The sequence below is a fragment of the Poecilia formosa genome, unplaced genomic scaffold (assembly GCF_000485575.1).
Source record: "Poecilia formosa unplaced genomic scaffold, Poecilia_formosa-5.1.2 Scaffold174, whole genome shotgun sequence".
NCBI classification, from domain to species: domain Eukaryota; kingdom Metazoa; phylum Chordata; class Actinopteri; order Cyprinodontiformes; family Poeciliidae; genus Poecilia; species Poecilia formosa.
Genome location: NW_006800113.1, coordinates 1,042,199 through 1,065,119, shown reverse-complemented (window position 1 = coordinate 1,065,119; position 22,921 = coordinate 1,042,199). Strand labels below are relative to the sequence as shown.

The following is a 22,921-nucleotide window of genomic DNA, read 5'->3' as shown; positions in this document are numbered from 1 at the left end:
GGATAATTCACGCTAAAAAGATAGGATTCAAAATAACTTAAATGTTAATATATACAAAAAATAATATTTTATTAAATTCCTATGAACTCTTCTATTCTGGTTTTTCTTTTTTATCAGATAGTTTTTATTTATAGCGTTTAAAATACCCCACTTCCGGTAGTAGGTAGTTAGGTTTGTCATTACTAACTTGACAAATCTGTATCTTTCCAGCTGCGGCCAAATCTCATTCACTTTCTGTCACCTGATACCTTCCTCTGCACCTTCTTCACTGCCTTTCCCCGATGTACGCAATTAAATTAGTAGTAGCGTAAAAGGTAAATTTTCTAAATTTATCTTTCGAATATATCTGTTATGTAGTTTGTAGAATTCTGGAGAAAAGATTTAGAAAAATCTGCAAATGTTTTTAAGATTATTTCAATCTGTATGGAGCGCCAAAGGAGCCAAAACACAAGCCTTTTTTGTTTGACTACTTTGGTCAAAATAGATAACTTTGACAGAGTAATAATGCAAATAATTATTTTGCAGAATAATAATGCATAATATTGTGAAAATGCCATAAATGAAATTAAAGAATTTAAAAAAAAAAACACTAGCTTTCAGTACAGTTCAACTCAAGTGTAATAAACAGAGTCAAGACCACATCAAATTTTGGTATCAAAATAATTCAAATGAATACTGCAGTCATGTAAATAAGAAATCGAGTTGAGGAAACAATCTCAGACTTTATTAAAGCTGCTTTAATTGTACATACAAGTCAGAATACATATTTACAAATATACATATGTCTCATAACACTTTTATTTCACCATCATACACAGTAGATATACCATCAGGAAATAAAGACAGTGGTTGCTGCAATGTGCTGCATAAAACAGAAAAGTGAAAAATATATAACCCCTTTCTCAAATGTGTGTTTTGTTTTTTGTTTTTCCAGCCTCAGAATAAAAAGTAAAAATGATTCATTTAACTTTATGGTGTGACCATGATCAAACCCCAACAAGTTTAGTGCCAGTGTCAGGTTTCTCTTTTTTTTTTTTTCTTTAAAGAGGGCAGAAAATAAACTCTCATAATGTACGAACAGGTACAAAAAATATATATTTTAGGTTCAAAATGGGGAGCTGTGAGGAACATGCCACAAAGAGTGAAACGTTGAGACAAAGAGACTTCTTTACAGTGTACGTGCTTTTGAGGAGAACAGCATGAGGTATAGAGGCGACGTCGACAAAACAGGTACATTTACTGACACAAAAGGCCAGCCAGTCACACACACAGTTAGAAAACGAAAAGGCCTGCAGCATAGTTTCTTCCTTTCCCTTTACTAACAGAGGCGTCAGGCCCAGTGTGGGCAATAAACGGGTGGAGTTGAGCTTAGTTCAATAGCATTCCTGTTCATAAAAATAAAGGAAGAGAGTACTTTACAGCGCCTTGTGGATACGGTAGAAACCCGGGGGTATATAAAACCATGTTTGCTCTCAAAGAGCGAATGTGATTCTGTGTCTGTAACAGCACAAGTTCCTCATTCTGTGAAAATCCTACAATAAAAACAAACACTTTTTTTTATCATTCCCCAATGGGATCAGATACACTAAATGGGTGCGCACAAACATGTTGAGCAGGTCTGGCTTTCTTTAAAAAGAAAAAAAAAGAAAAATAGCGGCGAGTGTCACATGCCTGAATGGGGCTGGGAGCAAAGGCCGAGCACAAAGCTTTCTTTTGTGCAGAGAAACAAACATAAATGCAGTTGATTGAGATTTGCGATGTTGTTTGGTCATTTCAGCGCTTGTCAGCGGTGGGGGGGGGGCAGGAGGTCACAGTGACACAGTGCTGCTGGAAAATGATTTATGTAGCCACTGAGTCAACCAGCGCCTGCCCCTTTAACAGCTCTACGGACTGGCAGGCAAGAATGTGCACACAAAGACAGTTAGCCCCCATGCACAGGTATGCAGTCACACCTGCCGGACCGAGTAACCACTACATTTTCCTGAGAGATAAACAGAGAAAAAAAAATAAGAAAAAGAAACAAAGAAATCCAGATGTCGAAGCTGCCAGTATTTATAAGTGGAGAAGTGCAGGATGTGGATCTTTCACCTTCTAAGACATCAAAATCTTTGTTTATTCTGCAAAAATATGGAAGGGACGCAGCATTTTTGTGCCAAACAAACACACACAACGGCCTCTTTCAACTCCCACAAACAACAACAGGAGGAACGCGGTTTCGCTCCAAGACGCAGCTGCCGGCATGTTTTTAGTTGCAGCCACCCGCCACTTTTCACAATGTACGATCGATGCCCGACACCGAAGCCGTCGCAATACGTGAAATGCCTGTTCGATAGCATCTGTGCGAAGCTCCGAAGAAGAATCTGTCGCTGAGCTGCAAAGTTTGACTCCAGTGTTGTTGCATTTAGTGCAGATATTCTTTAAAATGTCTCTTTTGATGCTACATTATAGCGCTATGGCACTGAACGCATGTCCAGTAAGTTAAGTTAAGGCTTCCGAGCCTTTTGGGATTTTTAAAGCAGACCTGACAGGAGACGACGAATCCACATGGTACGACTGCAAAAATTAGAAGTTTAAGGTGCAAGGAAACTTTAAAGTGTGCCATTGAAAAGAAAGGAAAAAAAACACTGATTCTGTTCTCCTGTCAGAGTCAGCTGCAGAATTTACGACGGGAGTAGAAAAATAACTTAAGGGTTGAGGGACGGGGATGGGATCTTCGGTCAGGGTTTGATGTCGGAGAAGCTGGTGTAGGTCTCGCTGCAGCTGGAAGAGGTGCTTAGGTTCCCAGAGACGCTGCCATCTGCAGGACAAAATGCGCAATCAGTTTCCGCTTGCAGTCGCGACACAGAGCAAAGAGACTGACGAGAAACGGCAACCGACCGGAGCTGCTGAGCGACTGAGACGATTTGGACTCTGAGATGAGGCTGAGGAGGTTCGCGGCTGCCACCCAGCCCTCCTTACCGCTGTGGAGGTTCTTCACAAACCTGCAGAGGAGGAAGCAGACTTGAAAATAATCTTCACAATAATGTATCACTTTTGTTGTTTTGTCACATGGAATCCCAGTGGAATCTGTTAATAGTTTGATCCAAAGAAGAGAAATTGTGAAAACTCTCAAACGGAGTGAATACGTTTTTTTTTTTGCAGCAGTGAAACCCTCAAATTAAGGAAATGTCTTTCGATGGTGGAAGGAAAGTTTTTACCATTGTCCGTCCTCTCCCTCTCTGATTAGCTGGACCATGTCTCCACTTTTGACAGACAGCTCTTGAGGACCCGCCTTCTCGCAGTCTGCTACCACGCTGTACTTTCCTGGAGCCTTCAGAGTTAAAAAATAAAAACAGAAAAAACATATTTAATTAGATAATTACAGTGAAAAAAGGATTTCAGAGATTTCAAGCTCACCAGCTTTTTCACCACTTCATCCTCGATGTCAGAGGTCATGGGGTCCTCTCCGCTGGAGAAGCCGTCGTTCTCCTCCGAGGCGTCCGCTGACAGAGACGGCTTGTTCCAGCCTGATGTTAAAAAAGGACGACAAAAGATTCAGTCAAATCAAATTAAAGAGATGAAGAAGAAAAATGTTGATTTGATGCACTCAGATCATGACATCAGATTGCAACCAGGGGGACCAATTTCTTTCTCCAAATTGTTTTTGCTATTTTCTCTGCTTTCTGTTCAACGAAAGCATTAAAAAGTCCATGTCCGAGCGATCTCCACAGAAAAAAAAAAAAAAGTTTAATCTAAATGTTGAATTTTAGAAAAGACATCCACGTTTGTGATTGCAAGCTGAAAGTCACAGTCAAATTAGGAGAAAGTGTCAAACTAAGACAAGCCAGTCCACCAATTCAGAGAGAGTAAAACTGGGAAACAAGAAGGATTTGTTCTGTTCAAAGATCTGGTTGTTGAAAAGGTGTTGAAGTTGCACAAAACCACCCAAAGTAGAAAGAAGAACAAACTGATTTATGGTGAAGCAGGCATGTCAAATCAACCATTTGACCTCAATTAACTGTTTCTCTGGTCTGAATGCGGGAGAAAATGAATCTGAAATGCTGCCGGCTTCACCACAAGGAGCACCGTAACAGCAAAACCCGCCACAGTGTGACCGAACCGCCAACCTTCAGGCGGTGGTGTTACCTCGCCGCTTGCTCTGTAACAGGTTAGAGGTACTCATCCATTTGACTCTGCTCAGAGTGCTGCGTGAAGCCGGCTCTGAAAGGGGGGAAGAAACTGCCAGCGAGTCAATGACAGCAGAGGAAATGGTGTTACGCTTCAAACTGGAGGATTCGGGAGCATTTTGCTTCCAAGTTGGTCAGAAGAAAGAGTTAGTGAAGCATCTAGAGAGAAGTTTGGGTTGGAAAAGAGACTTTGAGGAATGACGATCTGCAGATCAGTGGAAAAATGTTGTTCTTGATATAAAACTTCCAGGTTTATGAAGCCTTTTAGTGAGCTTTTTCAGGAATAAGCAAATTTGTGGCATAATTCTGGATGCTTAAAATGGTACCTTGTTTTTACAGTACCTACTATAGACAATTTTATCTTTCATTTAAGGTTTAATATAGTCTCCATCATTAAATTTTGACATAAAATGGTTTCTCTCCACACATATTAAAGAATTTAAATGTGAAATGTGAGTATTTCCACGGGACGCTGGTGAAATCTATAATCAACACGAGTACCAAACTACCCAAGCGACAGACGTGACAAGAATGTACCTTTGAACCCAAACGGCGTGGGGTCGCTCTTGACCGAGTGGCGTTTGGAGGAGAGCTCAGGACTCAGAGCTGAGCCTGGGCAGGCAGGCAGGGAGCAGAGGGAGAAACGAGCAGCGTGTCGAGAGGGGGGAAGCAAAAGCAAAAGTCAGGTTTTATTTGGGAAAAAATGGGAAAGAGGAGAGAAAAGGTACAAAAGCACAAAAAAAAAGAGAAAAAAGCAAAAGGATTGTTTCACTTTCGACCACCAGGTGGCAGAATACCTCCACCGTCGGTTTTTATAGCTCTTGGAAACTCATGAGGTTGTTGTTTCTTAATGTTACCTTTGGGGCTCTTGAGGTTGCTGAAACCCTGCAAAGTAAAACGCTTTTTGGCCACTGAGGACCGGTCAGCGGTCGGGCTGGTCACAGCTTCATCTGGAGGCGATGGGTGGGAATGGGAGAGAGGATAGAGCAAATAGAGCCGTGGGGATGAAGATGACGGAGAGAAATAGAGTCCAGATTACGGAGAGTCATCAGAGCGGCCTTCAGCAGAGACAGGGGACGCTTTTAAAAAGCCCTGCAGCTGCGGCTGAGTTTGTTGTTTTCACGAGGCGTGGCGACAAATTTACCTTTATGTTTCGGCGAGGGACACGAGTTCGCCTCTGAGGTCGGGTTTGGCTCCACCTTCTTCTCGTCCTGCTTCCTCTGGTTCTTCTGAGCGCTGCTGCGGAACGGGCTGCGGGAGACAAACGGGCGGCTTCACACACGGCTACGAAATTCAGATTTCTCCTGTATCGCCGACACTTTTTTAGATCGCAAGTTACATTAAAGCACCTGAGAAAGAAAACCTGAGCAAATACCAAAAGCAACGTTTTTGCCTACGTGGGAAAGGTAAGAAATGATTTAATAAAACTCAAGATCTTTCAAAGTAATCTGTAACCACACCTGAGGGAGACGGAGGAGTTATTGCTGGTGGGATTCGGGGAGTCCGAGCTCTTCTGCTGGGTGGCGTCTGAAACACACGACAGTTTGCTGCAGAGACGAGCCGCAAGCGGGTTGCAGGAAACGGAGAGCGCAAAGCAAACCGGCCTACCTCTGCAGGCTTTGAGCTGCTGAGTCAGAACCTTGCGGATCTCGTTCACCCAGGCCGTTTTAATCTCTGCAGTTGGAGCCTGGAAGAAGAAGCAAACCAGAATATTCCTCTGTTTGTTCTGCAGATTTACAGGCGGGTCTGCGGAGGCAGCTGATTTGTTTTTTTTGTTTTGTTTTTGCATTACCTGCACTATGAAGACCTCTTCTCTGGAATTGGACCAAATCTCAAACTTCTTGTTGTCACCTTTAGCATTCTCGGTGATGCCCACCGCACTCATCTGCACATAAACCCCCCGCCCCACAGACAGACACGTTAAGCTGCAACGAGGACACGACGGCGACGTGAGAACGACATGATGCGGCTTACGCTAAGCGAGTGCTTGAAGCTGTACGAGGGCGCCTTCTCGTAGCCTTCCCCGTTCTCCTCCCTCTTTTTGCAGAAGAGCAGAGCTTTCTCGTGCAGGAACAGGTGCCTCTGCATGGGCTTGAACCTGGCCAGGTCCTTGACCTTGGCGTGACCTTTTTTGTGCTCCGTCCAGACGCTGAAGGAGCCCTGCATCAGCAGACGGCCCAGATCCGACAGGTTGCCCTGGGAGAAGAAAAGGCGGCAGCATTTCTAATTTTTATTTAAAAGGTGTCTTTATTCATTTTTATTCATCTTAATTAACGTTTAACTATTCTATTTTGTGTTTCAGATACTTATCTTTGTCTGAGAAAGTGTTGTTACCGTTTTTTTACCAATCTTTTTTTTCTAAGGCATTGAAATTGACATTGTGATGTTGTAACTGTATGTCTTGTCAAATTCACTTCTTTAGAAATAATTGTTATTTAAAATAATGAAATAAATAACCGAGTGAACATCATGCAAACCTCGTATCCTGTGATGGCGATGAGATGCATGGAGTCGTTGACGGCTTTCAGGATTCCCAAGATGGAGGAGAGCGCCTCCTGCAGGTCGTTGGCACCATCGCAGCCCTTACTGTACTTCAACAACTCCTGAAGGAAAACAACGGGCAGGGAGTCATGCTGCTCCATGTTTGTTTGATTAAAAACTGATAACGGGGGTCGCTCACTTTTAGCAGTAGCTGGTACTTTGTGATTCTCTGGACGGGTTTGAGGAGGTAGGAGTCCAAACCGAGTTTGTGTTCCAGCTTCTTCTGGCACTCCTAAAGCCACAAAAACAAAAGTCAGCGGAGACACTCAGGGCTGCGTTTCTCCCAGAGGGGACGTGAAGAGGAAGGCGTCAAACCTGGAAGAAGGCACAGTCCGAGCATTGTCTCCACAAGCTCTCCGAGCGAGGTTTGTTCTGGCAGTAGGCCTCGTAGATCTGCAAGTCTTTCATCTGCAGGGGAGCGGCAACAGAACGTGTAATGGCTGCGGTTCTTCGGTAAAGCAAGTGTTTGTTTGTCGTGGGTAATTACAGAAAAAAAGAAAAAAAAAAAAAGAGATAAAAATCATACCCGTTCTAAAAAGCAGCGGCCTACAAGTTCTGGGCAGTCCGTGTACGCTTCCAGATCCTTCAGGAACGTCCTGGAGAGAAAAACGAAACGAAACTCTGATTATTGGAAGAAAAAAAAAACAAAAGATGTTAATGTAAGTTCAAGCAGATAGAAAAAGCACGCTGATAACTGTACCTTTTATGAAACTGATAAATTTCCGGCATGTTCCCAAACAGGATGTCCTTCTTGCTCTGCAGAGTGCTGGGGATGAGGTGAGCCATGGCGGGGTTGTCCATCTCTGCTGCGTAACCCTGAGCAGAACATCAGCGAATCAATGCCACGATCCGGCGCCCAGCACGGGGCTGCGGGCAAAACGCCGCGCTCACCTCCAGAACGCACAGGAGCTCCTCAACATACGCCCTCTCCGTCTCCAGCAGCTCGTTCATCACATGCCTGGAAGCCGAGGAAACGAAACAAACAAAGGATTCAGACGGATCCGAATTTGCCTCGGCTGCCAGTTATTAGATTACAGTTCTGAGGACGACTTACCGACGAAGTACTGCCAGGTTTTCCTCTTCTTCTGAAAGGGAAGCGTGTCTTGTGCTGCCGTTGTGTACGAGAGACTCGCCCTGGAAACGTTGTAAATATTTACAGAAGAGGAAACCTCCGTAGATTCAGCTCTTCACACATTTTAGCATATTTTATTGGCATTTTAAAAATTACAGTTATTTTTTTTTTACCTTTTTACAGAGCGCACTGTCTGCTGAGTACCTCCTCTCTTTTCTCTCTGGATCTGGAAAGCAGATTCGTTTTCACATTTTAACTACTTCATTCACACGACGCTTAGCTGCATCCATTCATTCCCTGGAGACTCACTGGGAGAGGAGAGCGGAGACTTGACCTCCGGTCTCGGTGCCACTGGCTGGACTGGTCTGGTTTGCTTGGCGGCGAGTTTCTTCAGGCTGACACGTCTCTTCTCAAACATCTCCTGAACCGAGCTCTGCTTCTGGAAAACCTTATCCATGTGGTCCTGATAGAGGAAGAGTCCAACTTCAACACTGCTGCATGTCATGTTTTCATAAAACTCCCAAAGGGAAATCTCATCCTCTCACCCTGAGCTGAGGATTGAGCACGGCCTCGTACTGACAGCAGATGGCGCCGCGGTCCGAGATGGTGTGCAGAGCCGCCGTATCCAGGTAGCGCTCCAGCTCCTGCAGAGCCGCCTCGGCTCCATCCTGAGACTGACAGCGATCCACCGGCTGGTTAGCCAACAGCAGGATCCCGTCCTCGCACCACTGGAACGCCTGCAAGAAAAACGTTTTCAGCACTTTGTCCAGATGTCCTTATACCTGACGTTGTTCCGGTACCTTCTCCAGGGCGTGGTGCAGCTCCCGGGCCCTAAGCAGGAGGCCCTTCTTGCTCCGCAGAGTGGAGCCGATCTCCTCACACACTCCTCTCAGCTCGCTGCACTTGGGCCGGATGCTGTCCTCGGCGTAGTGAGAGTTTTCTATCAGTCTGTCCCCCTCACTGGCCAGAGACAAGGCGAGGTCCATCAGCTCCTGATAAAACAAAATGCAAACAAACGGTGTGTCGATAAAACACTAGATGGAACAGTTTGTGTATCACTGACTGATAATGGACCCATCATTTTAATGCCAATAAATCTGCCTGTAGTCGTTTATTTTGACTGAAATGTCGCCAATCCTTTCTCTTCCGTTACTCAGTTGTGCACCACTTTGTTTTCCGTCAATTACATAAAATCCTACTGACACACGTTGAAGTTTGCAGTTGTAACGTGGCGACAAAATCCACAAATAATCATGTTGCGTGAATTCTTCTGCATGGACGTGCGGTGCCCTCCTATAAACACTGAATTAAAATGCTTTATTTTATTTTTCTTGTACTGGGGCTCTTACACAAGCCTTCTCCTCGTGGCTGCTGAGCTCTCGCAGGACGTGCTCTGCATGGGCGGGGCTTATGCTGACTTCGGAGAAGCCAGACAGGCGCTCGAACATCACGTCAAGCTGGGGACGCACCTAAGGAAACGAGAAGGCGCTTCGTTTACTTAAAAGTTTGCCTCCCACTGGTGCGGCGGGGCACAAAGGGCGACTAACTTCACGGAAGTGCTTCTCGAAGTGGCGGAGCTGCAGACACTGCTCCAGCTTGGTGCTGTGACGATCCCAGAAGTCATCAAACGCCGTTTCTGTTTCGTTCAACTGACCCATGAGTCTGAAGCGGAGGTAATGAAATAAAGAAGCAGATTTGTTGAGAAGCGGTTTCTTTCTTTGTTCGTGGAAAAAGCGAGTTATCAGGTTTTTTTCGGATGCGTCCGCCCCATCCACGCACCTCTGAACAGTCGCCAAGTTCTCCATTTCATCTTGTGTCATGCTGTAATCAGGGTCCGTCTGTAGAGGCTCGTTGATGCAAGCCAGCAGACGCCCACCTTGAGACAGTGCCACCTTCAGGTCCTCCTAGGAATTGGAAAGATCATTTTTAGCAAACAAACTAAATACCCAATATTTTTTAAAACCTTCTTATTTAGCCTCGTTAAGTCAATGGGTTCACCCTGATTTTACTTTCAAGTAAAACTTAATAAATATTCTTGGTGATATGAAAGCAAAAAAACCCACAAAAGCTTAGAAGACTTTACATCAAATAGGATAACTAGATACTTTTATATTAAACAGAAACTGCTTGCCGTAGATTTATGTAAATATAATCCTGTTTCAAATATTTATGGAAGAGGAAAGGGGACTGCCAACCTTCATTGTGTCTTTCTGCAGTGTGTGCTTGTGCAGCAGGTCCACGGTGGCCTCTGTGTCGTTGGGTAACTCTGTCTCTGCGAGCTCGGTGCCAAACGCCTGCAGGGTCTGTGCCACGGTCTTCACCATGAGGGCGAACGCCTCGATGGCCTGCGTAGAAATACAGGCATTCATTTAAAAAACACCCTGAACCGGAGCCATGAATGTGCAGAAAACGCATCGACGTACGGTGCGGTGTGAGATCCAGCTGTCGTGGCAGTACTGCTGCGTGCCTCCCAGCTCTGTGGTCAGTTGCCCCGGGTCGATGTAAGCGTGGAGCTCGGTCACTGTACTCAGCATCACCACCTGATAAAGACACGCAATCAGAGGAGATTCCAAGAAGGGGGGGAAAAAAACGCATCTGAAGTCTTTTTTTTTTTATCTGGTGTTTCTGAGCCGCCCTTTCTAATGTCGCCCTGGGCAACCGCCCATGTGGTTACATCTAAAATCATCACTGTACACACTTAATAATCAGAGAGGATAAATAAAACTAAGTGATCGAACATTCGCTGGTCATGTTGGCACCTTCATTTTGAACTCATCCCTGTTGAACTTGAACAGGAAGTCCGAGAGAGTCCGCTGGAACAGAGCAGTGGGACGCAACACCAGAACCAAGTGCAAGTTCCCCGGAAATGAACCCTGAGTGGGAGAAAAAAAAAGGAACAAAAACATGTTTATTAGCCAGACTCTGTATGTTAAGAGAAGTTTTAATTTGTCAGATGTTTCCAATTTGTATTTTCTGGGGGTGAAAAGAAACACATCTAACGCTCCTAAGGTTTTCGATTAAAACCGTAACTTTTCTAATCTTGTAAATTGGGTAATCCTTTGATTTTAGTTCCCAATTTAATTTCTATGAATGAATGAATCACATTTTGTTTGTGGACACAGCTCCACAGAGAAAAGACACATAGGGCATTTGTATTAAAGAAAATAATCAATACATAATAAAAGAATTCACAGCTGAATAATTTTTTAAAATTATTTTATATTATGATTTTATTAGAAATCTCCCAAGTTCTTGTTGGTGTGATGGTATGACTATGACACGAAAATTTAAAAAACAGCAAAGAGAATAGAACATGCCACTAAAGTGAAGCGGATGTGTTCAGAAAATGGCTTGAAGCATTTTTATCTATAGTAATCAGTTTGTGTTCACTTTTTGTCCTTCTTTGTTTCTTTCTATTTCATAACACTTTTGTCAAATGTTATGGTAATAATATATTTGCACTTGAACCTAGACCAAAGATTTTGTATTTTTGCAGTGTATTTAACATCAGGCTGCACAATATCAGGATACGATGACAATAACCTACATTTTTCTGATTTTTCCTCTTTACTTTCCTTCATCAGGAGTCGCATTTCTGCACTTCAGTCCTGCAACTGAACCATAGCTTTTCTCTGACCGGTTCAAAACGCAGCGGAGCCATTCGACAGACAGGACAGAACCCAAGAGGCCACTCAGCTCAAAGACTTTATTGGATGTGGCTTCCTCTGAAACCCCTGAGTGAATTGCTCCTCCCTGTTAGACGGAATAAATCAATGCAGGCTGACATGTTACACACACAAACACAGGCGCACGCACACACACACACACACATGCACAAGCCTGGAGGCGAGCTTAGGAAGACGCGTGACTAGATCATGGTGCCATGTAAAAGAAGAAAAAAAAAAGGAATTCCCACAGCTAATCTAGGAGATATGATATTGTGAAAAACTTTAAAAAAAAAAGCTTTAGTTTGTTTTTCCATTCATTACAGGCTGGAAAATGTAACCCTAGATGTGGTGCTTTTCTTCACACAGAAACATGTTTTTAGAAAAATTGTAATATTTTTAACAAAAAGCCATCTCTTTTCTAGAAGCATCTCCACTCCTCTGCTAGCAGCAAACACAGTGAGCAACATATGTGTATCTGGAAGCCATTAAATTCAATCAACCCTGAGAGGTCCTGGTTTAATTTGTAGCCCTGCATTAACATGACAATGCGGCGAGCTGCTTGGTGCATCCCCCTGACACGCCGACACAGATATATGCTAATGTGCACACGCCTCTCCGGACCCCGGGCTCTCGCGGATGAAAAGCACACATTAATAAATGATACGGATCAGGATGCTGACCGAGTTGATTTATATTCAGCCGGTGAGGAAGGACGGGCGGACAGGGAGGAACCTCTGCTGGCATGTCCTCTAATGACATCCACATGGTCCCGCTGGGAGTCCGGGCCGCCTGGATACTAAACCTCCTCCCTCTGTTTTGGTGCCTAAGATGTGGAAAATGTTCTTTCCATTAGAAAGAAGGGACTTAGCTTCAATCCATACATCAAAAGCTATATTACACCTGCTTTTTTTCCAGCTGATATTACGTGTTGCAACATATTCGCCGTTTGTGTTTGCGCCCGCTGACAGAGCCATCTGCCATTCAGCCTGCAGCAACGCTCCTGCTCGGTTCAGTGGCTGCGGACGCATTACTCTGACTCCCAAAGGTGGGCTGCAACAAAGACAAAATGGTCCCTTTATGCAGCTTTATCCTGTTAGATTGTACTGGTGCCTCTGAAATAAAGCAAATGCCGTACATGTGGTTTGTGACGGAACAAGTTGTAGAAGGAGAAGGATAAAAAGCAAGAACTGGCAGCCTGCATGATCCCCATGTATGATTATTTAATACAGGGGTGCTGCTAATAATTTGACACTGATGTGTTCAAAGCTTCAGCGTCTTCTTATTTGTAAAACTTACGCGGATTATATTTTAAATAGTTATTGTTCGCGCTGGAGTTCTCATAAAATTACGACTTCCTCCTTCAAATATTATGACTTTATTCACATAATTTAAAAAATGAAAAATTTGCCTTTTCCTAATACTGTTCCAAACAGAAGCTGTAAAAACACACTTCTCGAGCAACATGGCCGCTCTGCAACACTGAAACATGGAGACCCCAAAGAGTGTGATGATAAAAAAAAATCCAGATTTTCCAAAAATTAAATCTCTAAACATTTTTAAAAACTCTAAATTTAAATACATTTTTTCCCCCCAACATGAAATCATGAAACAACAACTGAAATTTGCATGGTTGTGGTTAAACACTGAGTTAGACGTCTGCATCACAGCACAAAAACCGACATCCAAAAGCAAAAATAAAAATGTTTAGCGTTACTCCATCTACCAAATTCACATTAAAACTGTTGTTTATGAGGTTCAAACAATCAAAACACACATTTTTTTTGCTAAAAAACACAATGAAAAAAGTCACACTGTATTTAATGAATTCCATCTTGTTGAAACAGCAAATTGCAAACCTTGACAAAGAGCACGTTTCACAAAGAGCGAGGAAGACAACCTTCACCTTTCAGTAAGAGTGAGCTTCATTGGTCTGGCATGTCCAACAAAGGACGAACAGAGACTCAGCAAGGAGACGTCGTCCTCCCACCACCTGCCGCTAAAGCCTTCGGGTTATAATACAATTCCTGTCCACTGTGCATTTCTTACTCTGCTTCATACATTAACAATGAAGTGAATTCCACGTCTCTGAATAACAGATAAATGTAGATTTATACTAAATATATTGGATTTGTTGAAATTAAGCGTCTCATTCTCGTCTTTTATCCCCCTCCCTTAGATTTCAACTTGAGAGGCTTTTTTTTTTTCAGGATAAAACAAACAAGCAATTAGAAAACACAATCGAGACAAAATGAAGTGATTAACAATTAGGAAAAAAGAGATAAGAAGAAGGAGGGATGAGGGGAGGGGGGGAGACCCTGCAGAGCAGCTTCTGCTTCCCTGCTGATAAACTCACCAACCACTCGAAACAATGTTATCGCACCGAAAGACATAAATCATCGCGGCTTCATCACTGCAATCATCTCCACCTTTTGTTAGTTTCGTTTAACGAGAAGAGATTGATTAAAAATGGCAAGGAAAAAAGGAAAAAGGGAAAAAAAACCTACGAAATATGTTAAATGAAACCTGCAAAAACACTTCAGTCCTTTAGTTTAGTAGAAATACGGAAGACTGAACATGTTCAGAGCACCTCTGCGAGGTGGATTTTGGTTGGAGGATGAAAAATCTCTTTCCGCTCCAACCTGTGCTTCACCAGACGCTTCGTACGCCAGCGGGGAGAGCTCAATATTGATCTCCTGTTTGCCTCTTTAATAAATCATACTGCCGCTAATCAGGCAGTGACATTTGGTCAGGCTGTGTGCTCTGAAGGATATTATTATTAATTGTAGGATTTTATGATTTGCACTTCAGATCGGGGAGTGTTGTGTTGCTTTTTCAGATATCTTAGCCTACTTCATGTGGTCAAAATGTGCTTACACTGCAAAAACACCAAATCTTACTAAGTATATTTGGTCTAGTTTCTGGCCCAAATATCTTCATACACTTGCAAGTAACTTAAAACACTTGTTTTAAGTATATAAAAAAAAAATGTATGAAAAATGACCAGATAAACACACGAACCAAACCAATCAGCAGACTGCTGTTATGGTTCATTTTTACTGCCATGTTTGCATCTCAAGTGCTCAGATGTTTCTCTACAAGTGGAAGGAGTCTCATAACAGCTTATAGCCACTATGGGAATAGTTTCGCTCAAACAGAGCGATTAGGCTGGATGGTAATTAGTATCCTATTAGCATACATTTGCATAGATTTGCACAGACGGGTTGGGGGGGGGCTGATCGGTAGCAGACAGAGCGAGCATCCAGACAGCAGATGTGTAAGGTAAGGTGAAGCTTTTGTCCTCAAGCTGCTGGAGCTGCTTAGTAACATCCACATGTGGAACAGGTGAGAGAATCGAAGTTATCTAATGAAAATGACTTTTTCAAACAGCATGGGGTTCTTCCTAATGAAAATCAAAATAATGTCAGCAATTACAGTGTGACAATAGTTTTTATTGTGGTAAACAGACAAATAAGAAGCTCAAATTATTTAAAAACAACACAAAACAAAAAAAATGTGTCATGTTCATGTACACCAGAACAGGAGATAAGCTGTCTTAGAAGTGTTTATCTGATCTCTACAAAAGTTTTTACAGTGTAATCTGGCATCTGGTGTGTACAAAAGGCGCAAACAGATCTGGGCAATGTCAATTTTATACAGTATAAAAAAGGATCTGGACCCGGTAAAGTTTTATTACAGCCTCCCCTATGATCTAATCAGTACACAAAACCTTTTTTTCTTTTTTACAGTGTAAACAAGGATGTAGTAGTCTGTCTGTGCAAAAGGTTTTTTATAGTGCAAAGAACAATTGAGCAATATAAAAGATTTTATTGCAATTCAAAAAAGGATGTGGTACACCTAACCATTTTTTTAAAGTGTATTTTATCTTTTTTTTATCTACAGTAATAAAGATTTGGTCAATATAACTTTTTACAGTTTAAACAAGTAAAGTTTTCATATCTTGGAGTCTCTTTGGGACTTTAAACACTTGCTTAGTTATTTTAGTTATTGTCAACCTTTACAATCTAAAGAGAACATTTTGCCCCCACTACATATAAAGAAAAATAATATCCCTTTAACAAAGAATGAATACATCAATACTTACGGAAAGTTCCTTCAAAGAAATATACTTGGAAAACCTACTAAAATAATCCATTTTGTTACTTTGAAAAACATTCAACATTTAAAAATGATTCAATCCCTCTTCGGCTTATTCTAGTTAGCGTTAAGATCATCTAGAGACAGGCTAAAATAAGGACACAGACAAAAAGATGTCAAAGGATTCGTCTAATGAGGAAAAAATAAAATGTGTGAATAACATCCGTTTCTGTTCCAACAGGAGACCGTCTCACATGTTGTGAGACGCTCCACCTCCCACTCCAGAATAATACGCTATTTTTAACTTCCCACCTCATTTCAACATCCAGGAAGACGCAGAGAGCTTCCACATGCCCTCACAACAACGCAGCTCATGAATAAGTAGCAGCACTGAAAACGATCCTAACACTAAATTATATCCACAGACAGCTGACAGCCCGCAGGTCGGCGTGAAAACAAGCATTAAATCATGTAAAACCCCAACGGCCAAACCAAAGCAGCCATTTGCGGTTTTGCCAACGCACTTTCTCCATCAGTCACAAGCACACAAACAAAACGGGACGGGGGTCTTACTGCGATGCGAAGCAGGGTGGCTCTGACGGCGGCCCATCGGTCCAGCCGTCTGTCGATGATCAGGATGAAGCCCTCTCCAGACGCTGCGACGCTGCAGGAGAGAGGCACCGTTATCGCAGGGGGAAAAGACACTTTGCCGCATTCGTGTGGCGGATAGATAAGAAGAGGGTGTGCGGTGTTGAAGCGCTATGTGGGACCAACGTGGGGGGCTTAGAGATTAATTTGGATGCTGCACTCAGGACGTCTTCTGGTTTTGCAGATTCATGTTGCAGTCATAGTAAGAATAGGTATGTTGGATGATGGCTGACCACATTGGGGCTGCTTTCACTGTGAGGTCATGACTTTTGAAGATGCACCAAACATGTCGCCTGAGATCGGAACCGAACGATTTTCTCTTGGTTGACTCTGATTGGAGAGCAGAAGGGCATCAAAGTGAAAATTACTACTATTTTTGGTCTAGAAAAGTATCACACAGCATGCACTTTGCAGCACTTCTTGAGTTTTTGATGCATGAATGATATTCTCTTTCATTTGATTGGCAGTTGATTTCAAACTTCCCACCCTTAATTTTAAGTAATGAGTCTGCAGCACGTGTATCGTCCTACAGGGCATTTTTTTTCTCTTTTTATGGATTCTAATCCTTCAAATAAAAACGCTTCAAAAATCGACCTGATCGGTGCAATAACTTTCAGCGCAACTCATCAATTTCCTCCCCAATTGAAGGCTCACACAATGTAAATTCAGGAGGACTAGTTTAATTAGCTCACACCTGATTTCAGTATCTTTTTATACATTTAGACTTGAAAACATTCAGAGAATCGAGATGGGCCCCAATTAAGGTCAGAGCCTCGCTACCAGCTGCCCGGCTGCCTGCACTCATCATTTCTCACCGGCTGCGATTATGAGCAACCATCCTGATTACCATGGCAACCTTTTGGCACCGCATTAATGCGCTGTTGTGAGAGGAGGGAGAAAATCTGGCCATTCATTCCACAGGCAGAGCCATATGTAGCAGCCTCATTAAGCTAATGCTCCTAAGTGTGTGTGCATGTGCGTGTGTGTGTGTGTGACAATGCCACATTTTCGTGAAAGGTCTTGTTGAACAACATGACATGCACCCTGACACCTCCGAACACACACACACAAACACACACACACACGCACACACACACACACACACACGACGGCGAACAGGGTGTTCTGCCAACATGCTAACGCTGCAGAGCCGAACTCTCCGGCTGTCAGATGATGTACCGAGTGAATGCTGCTGCAGCAAAATCCTCAATCCATCTCTGCTGGTAAAAACATCCAAATCCAAAGAGAAAAGGGGACGTGGAAAATCCAAATATTTAAGGGTGAAACGAAATAGATCCTCAATATTCCATGATGATCATCCAGTCGTCTTTAAATCTTGCTTATCCTGATCTCATCCACTGTTTTTTATGTTGTTGTTTTTTTGTTTTTTTCTTTTTGCCGTCTGTAGACGGAGAGAGGTGACCGTTCCCATCCTTGCAGAGCATCTCCCTCCTCCTCCTCCTCCTCTCTGCTCCTTCATCGGCCGCCTCAAAGCCCCTTCAGCCAATCACAGCCGAGCTCCGCAGCCTCTCATCCAATCGGAGCTCGGAGTGGGAGAGTGGAGAGAGGGAGGGGACTCAAGAGGGTGTGTGCGGTGGATGTTATATATAAAAGGTAATCAGGCATAGACAAAAAAAAATGCATGTAGAGGAGTCATGTTGATAAACAGATGAATTATGAGTGAGAGAGAAAGATAGTATAAGGGGAGAGTAAAGGGTTGATTCAACAATAACAAAAGAGAACTTAAAGCAAATCCCACAACGTTCTTTCATTACATTTTACTGTAAAAAAAAAAGGTGAAAAAGAAAAAAAAAAGTTTAATATTTCAAGATGAATTCCTTATTCTCCTTAAAATAATTCATTTCAGTCTTGTTACTCCTTTTCCTTGCCTTTAGTGTTGCAGCGCCATCTGTAGGCTCCACACGGTATTATTATACAAGCAGCTGCACTAACCTGGGGACGCTTGTGAGGTAGCGGAGCACGTTCTGCAGCTCCTCCTCCGGCAGCTCACCGAACGCCGGGAACTCTGGGAGGAAGATGACGGGGTGGCCATCGATCCCGCGACCCCCTGGAGGCACAGAGGTCACGGAGGAGTCAATATTGACTTCTTAAACCCTCTTTAAGTCCTGGGCATAATGATGTTTAACAGGGTTATCTGTGAAAGATTGGTTTCTAGATAAACTGTGGTCAAAAAAGTATCAAAAAGCAATGAATTTCTTCACATTATAGTCGCTGAGCTTAATGAACTCCATCGGGATTTCAACAACAGGCGCATCACTGAAGTAGATAGAAAATGATGCATTGTTCTCAAAATCTTTTTTAGATAAAAGTCTGAAAATGTAGGTTTGTTGTTGTTTTCAGACCCCTTTACTTAGATGCACCAATATATCTCAATGTTTAATCCACAGACGAGGCCTTTCCTTTCCTTTCCCTAGAGACTCAGATTACACAGCGCATCATCACCACAGTAAATTATTCACCAGGCAGTCGCGATCATCATGGCAACCCAAAACAGCCCCCCAACAAATACACACTCCCGAAGTGTGTATTTGTGTGGAATTTAATGTTTGGTGTGGACTGTGATGCTGTGCGTCTCTTATCTGGGTCGACTTGTCGTCAGAGAAGAATTAAACTTTTCCTCTGCAGAGACGCCTAAAAGACAGCAGCAGAGCTTTTTCGTCCGTGTTTTCTTTTTTTTACTTCACACACCATTTCTCACAATGGGAAAAATGTTTAGTAAGACAAAGTACTTTATCAGCCTCACCTGTGCAGAGAGAGTTTTACTGAAAAGCCATCTTTGCTGCACCCAAATCAGCTTTTATTGAATTTATTAAAGGTGGCTAAATATAGCAAGTGTTTTGAGAGAAAGTGACCTAAATCCTGTTTTTATAACTGAGAATAAATTCCTTCAATGAAGCCCAAAAGACATTAAAAACTAGACGCCTTAGGTGCAAAATCCTTTTTAGGTTTTGGATCTACGATGAATGACATTCCTTTCCTACAAAAAAAAACCTCACTGAATAAATGTGCTCAAATTGAAGGTAGGATTTTCCCCAAACGTTTTGGGATGTTTCATGATTCTGCGGTGGGAGTGAATCAAACCAACCTGGCAGGATGGCGAACTGCTTCTGGAGTTCGGAGCCAATCTGAGCTGCTAACAGAGGACCGTCTTCCTTCTTCAGGATGTCATCTGAACAAAAAACAAATGAGCAAAAAATAGAAGAAAAATCAACATGCAGCAGGACGTTTTAAACAGATATTCATTAATTTATGGTTAGACACACTGAAATCCTTTTATTTTTGGTGATACAGAAGGAAATGCACCTTTTGTTTAATGAAAAAAAAGGTGAAAGTGAGGTGGGAAGAGGATGACACAAACAGCATTTGCATTTCCTCTCTTCCCTGGTCAAGTTGGATTACCGTAATCTCATTTAGCCCGCTCAGACATATAGAGCCAGAGGGGAAAAAAAAACCCTCCTCTTTCCATTTCCCCCATGTGTTTGACCCGGCAGTGCCAACTGTCTGCGATCACGTGCGCGGCCGTGAATGAAAGCTGAGAGCGCCTCTGAGGGGGTGTGTGTGCATGCAGGCCAAGGCTGGCGCTGACATGGAGCGGGGAGGTTCGCAGGCACAATGGTGTAGCTGGCAGCGAGCGACGCTAATTACAGGCCGAGGACAAACCAAACAAACTGCTCACGGTCTCAATTGCCCCACAGAGCCGACTGTAAGGCAGGTTACAGTCACGTTTACGTCACAACGCTTCACACCCTGTAAGCCAGACAAACTGAGGTTGATGTTTCTGCATCCTGGTGCTGCAGGCGGGCAGGGAGGGAGGGAGGGAGGAAGTCCAAATGTCTGGGTTTTTTTAAGCTGCAGCAGGAGATTAACACATGAATGAATGTTTTTTTTTTTTTTAATTAACCAACTCAGTTGCACGTTCTTACACAATATTCATATTGAAATTTTGCCCTTACTGTACAGCGTTTCTGCTTTTAAATATGTTTTGTATTCTTCGTGCGAGCGTTTGCGGTCATCGCCTGCCACTTCGCTGCTGCTGCTGCTGCTCCGAGATTTCTCAGTCTGAAGCTGTTTGGAAAAGGACTGGCATGCCACCACCGGACGTGAACAGCTGGTGGAGAGGGAGCCGAATACAGCTACACGTCATAGTATTTTTCAAATTATCACCAAAAAAAAGCTAGAAAATCTCTGTTGTAGCACTAGCAGCACATTTAACTTTTTTTTTTTTTTTTAATCTTGTATTGAAAATATAAATGTCTGGTCCATACGATGAGGAAACCAGGCGGATTAAAAGCTTGCGTCTGGAGTAATGCTACACATCCATACGTGTCAGCACACACCGTCTAGACAGTGACTCATTCTATTGTGCAGTCCAAACTTTACTCTGACTCAGCAAGAGAAACTGAGGTTTACAACTTTGGTTTCGATCCTAAAAAAAAAAAATCCTTGACGTGTTGAGATTTCAAATCATTTCTTTGAATTGCATTAGAAAGAAAAGGCAAAGAGAAGATGCTCTGAAGAGGGGAAAACCAATATGGAGAAAAGAGGGAGTTAAGGAGAAAGTCCAGAGGCAGGTGGATGCTTTAAGCAGATTAGATTGGTGGTTTAATGGAGCTTAATGGAGCTGTGACAAGACGCTGGCTTAAGCAGAAACAGATTCTCCAACATGGAAATCAAAGAGTAAATAGAAAGGGAAAGGATGGGTGTCTTTTTTTTTTTTTAGATTTTTTTTTTGTCGTACTTATGAAGTGGAGTAAGAAGGGAAAGGTGGTGAATGATTCCTCCAACACTTTATGTTCAGTATCAGAGGACATTTGATACAGATGAGGCAGCCAGTGGGAGAAAATGAACTGACACATGAGTGTGTTTCAGTGTGTTGTTTTGAGCTTTCTGTAGCAGCTGTCAGATCCGAGCAGGACTCCAACTCTGGACCACAGCCTGACACGTAGCATTAGGCTTTGACTTCAGATATATTTCTATTCGTGTGTGTGCGACTGTGTGTGTGTATGTGTACTTGTTTAGCTGTTCTATTTAGGCCCTTCTCTGGTATATTCACTAATTTTCTCTTTCAGTCCTTCTTTATTGTCTGCAGATTTCATAAGATTTGATTTATGATGTTTTTTTAATAGTCTATGAATAAAAATCTTAGAGATCTGGTGGGTTTCTTTTTCGTAAGATAAAGATAATTATTGGAAAGAATCTAGAAGCTTATGTTAAAACTGCTTCTAGAGGGTAATAACTCTATCAAATTATATAAAACATTTTTTTACTAAAATATTTGAACTATTTATATGTAAAATATTCTTTTTTCATTGTTTTCATTGTCAAAAAAAATCTGAACTTATGCTTTTACAAAATATTTTTTGCTGAATTTGCATTATTTAGTGATAATTAAGCTGTCAAATAATCTTACTAATTGATATCAGTATTTCCCTAAGACAGGGAAGTGAATATATAGATATATTTTTTTACGCCGGCTTGGTGTAGGTGACAACAACATGCTATATGAATGGGAGGAAACCGATTTGACTAAGTTGAACCAATCTGCACAGCACACACACATGCACACACACACACACACACACACACTCCTCCTGTGGTACAGCAATAAACGGTGCAAATCTATTAGACATTCAGGCGTCGGGCGGCTTTTCAGGGCTGCTGCAACCCGAAAACGCTGCTTTGTCCTCCGTGGCCTGAATGAAATTGAACTACGGGTTGCAAGTAGACCCTTTTACCCACCAAACAACACACACACACACACACACATACAGACACAGAGCAGAAGTGGGCCAATGCTGCCAAACACAAATAGTGATTATGGAGGGGTTAGAAAGAATTTCTCCCCCCAGCATCCTTGTTCCCTTCCCCCAGGCTCTGACACCCCTCCCACACTTCATTCATCCTTTTTCTCAGTCTGTCTGAGCAACGAATCCAACAACTTTCATATTAAAACGGAAAACCGCACATGTAGGCAACAGTTTATAATTTAGATTCAGCGAGAGAGAGGGAGAGATAGAGAGAGAGGGAGAGAGAGAGACGTTTCTGAACTCCCTCAGCATCTCCAGCTGAGTTTGTCGGTGGATTCAGCGAAGAGGTGGTGGAGATATTTAATGGAGAGAGGGTTAAGGTGATCGTGTCTCAATGAGATGAGATGGAGGACAGGGTTTCTTTGAAGGCGTCTACATATTTAATGCCTGGAGGCAGCCAATACGTTGGATGTGACCCGTCTGTAGCGACTGGGCCAGGAGAAGCACAACACTTTCCAACAACTGGAACGTTTCTTCCATCATTTACCACCTGCACTGGAAAATGTTGGCAAACTTGACGGCGATTGGAAGAAAAGTCATTAATAATGCTTTGACTAGACCTTCGTGGCATGCTGAACAGATTTTCTGAAATCAATTTATATTTTTTTGGTAATATTCTAATTTTCTGAGATGAAAAGCGACTTTCTGCAGCTGGTTTTAACCCAGAAGTTCTCAAACTCTGAACTTGAGTCATGTTTTGCTGTGCTTCTGGCAGGTGACAACTGCTGCATGAAAAACAAGAGCGAGCGACATCTGTTTCGGCTTCTCCACAAGTGTGAGATGTTTCCAGTTAAGCGCTTAATTGTAGGCTTTGTTGCAGCCCTAAACTCACAACTCTCTGTGTGTGAATTTCCTTTATTTTGTCATCTAAATTTGTGAAGCAAATTTAACTTTTATGCTGGA

At 42.7% G+C, this 22,921-nt stretch overlaps 1 protein-coding gene across 9 annotated transcripts in view; it reads right to left on the bottom strand.

The window, feature by feature from the left end:
* Positions 1-702: 702 nt before the first annotated feature.
* mcf2la (mcf.2 cell line derived transforming sequence-like a) overlaps positions 703-22,921 on the bottom strand; it is a 38,296-nt gene continuing 16,077 nt past the window's right edge. For 4 of the 9 annotated variants that reach the window (XM_016678102.1, XM_016678101.1, XM_016678099.1 and 1 more), the window contains exons 2-32: positions 19,297-19,380; positions 18,144-18,258; positions 16,116-16,206; positions 10,539-10,652; positions 10,203-10,319; positions 9,975-10,124; positions 9,559-9,683; positions 9,327-9,441; positions 9,129-9,248; positions 8,580-8,771; positions 8,325-8,516; positions 8,089-8,242; positions 7,953-8,005; positions 7,762-7,841; positions 7,599-7,665; positions 7,408-7,523; positions 7,234-7,303; positions 7,023-7,115; positions 6,847-6,939; positions 6,644-6,769; positions 6,141-6,362; positions 5,959-6,051; positions 5,775-5,853; positions 5,627-5,693; positions 5,311-5,417; positions 5,024-5,116; positions 4,704-4,778; positions 3,397-3,506; positions 3,198-3,310; positions 2,878-2,981; positions 703-2,797 (exon numbers count right to left, since the gene is read on the bottom strand). In XM_016678102.1, the coding sequence (XP_016533588.1) occupies positions 2,718-2,797; positions 2,878-2,981; positions 3,198-3,310; positions 3,397-3,506; positions 4,704-4,778; positions 5,024-5,116; positions 5,311-5,417; positions 5,627-5,693; positions 5,775-5,853; positions 5,959-6,051; positions 6,141-6,362; positions 6,644-6,769; positions 6,847-6,939; positions 7,023-7,115; positions 7,234-7,303; positions 7,408-7,523; positions 7,599-7,665; positions 7,762-7,841; positions 7,953-8,005; positions 8,089-8,242; positions 8,325-8,516; positions 8,580-8,771; positions 9,129-9,248; positions 9,327-9,441; positions 9,559-9,683; positions 9,975-10,124; positions 10,203-10,319; positions 10,539-10,652; positions 16,116-16,206; positions 18,144-18,258; positions 19,297-19,380 (3,410 nt within the window). In that variant the 3' untranslated portion in view covers positions 703-2,717. Of the gene's footprint in view, positions 2,798-2,877; positions 2,982-3,197; positions 3,311-3,396; positions 3,507-4,703; positions 4,779-5,023; positions 5,117-5,310; positions 5,418-5,626; positions 5,694-5,774; positions 5,854-5,958; positions 6,052-6,140; positions 6,363-6,643; positions 6,770-6,846; positions 6,940-7,022; positions 7,116-7,233; positions 7,304-7,407; positions 7,524-7,598; positions 7,666-7,761; positions 7,842-7,952; positions 8,006-8,088; positions 8,243-8,324; positions 8,517-8,579; positions 8,772-9,128; positions 9,249-9,326; positions 9,442-9,558; positions 9,684-9,974; positions 10,125-10,202; positions 10,320-10,538; positions 10,653-12,127; positions 12,271-12,347; positions 12,588-16,115; positions 16,207-17,369; positions 17,463-18,143; positions 18,259-19,296; positions 19,381-22,921 lie in introns of those variants that run through there. The other 5 variants (XM_016678105.1, XM_016678106.1, XM_016678103.1 and 2 more) reach the window with 4 other exon arrangements.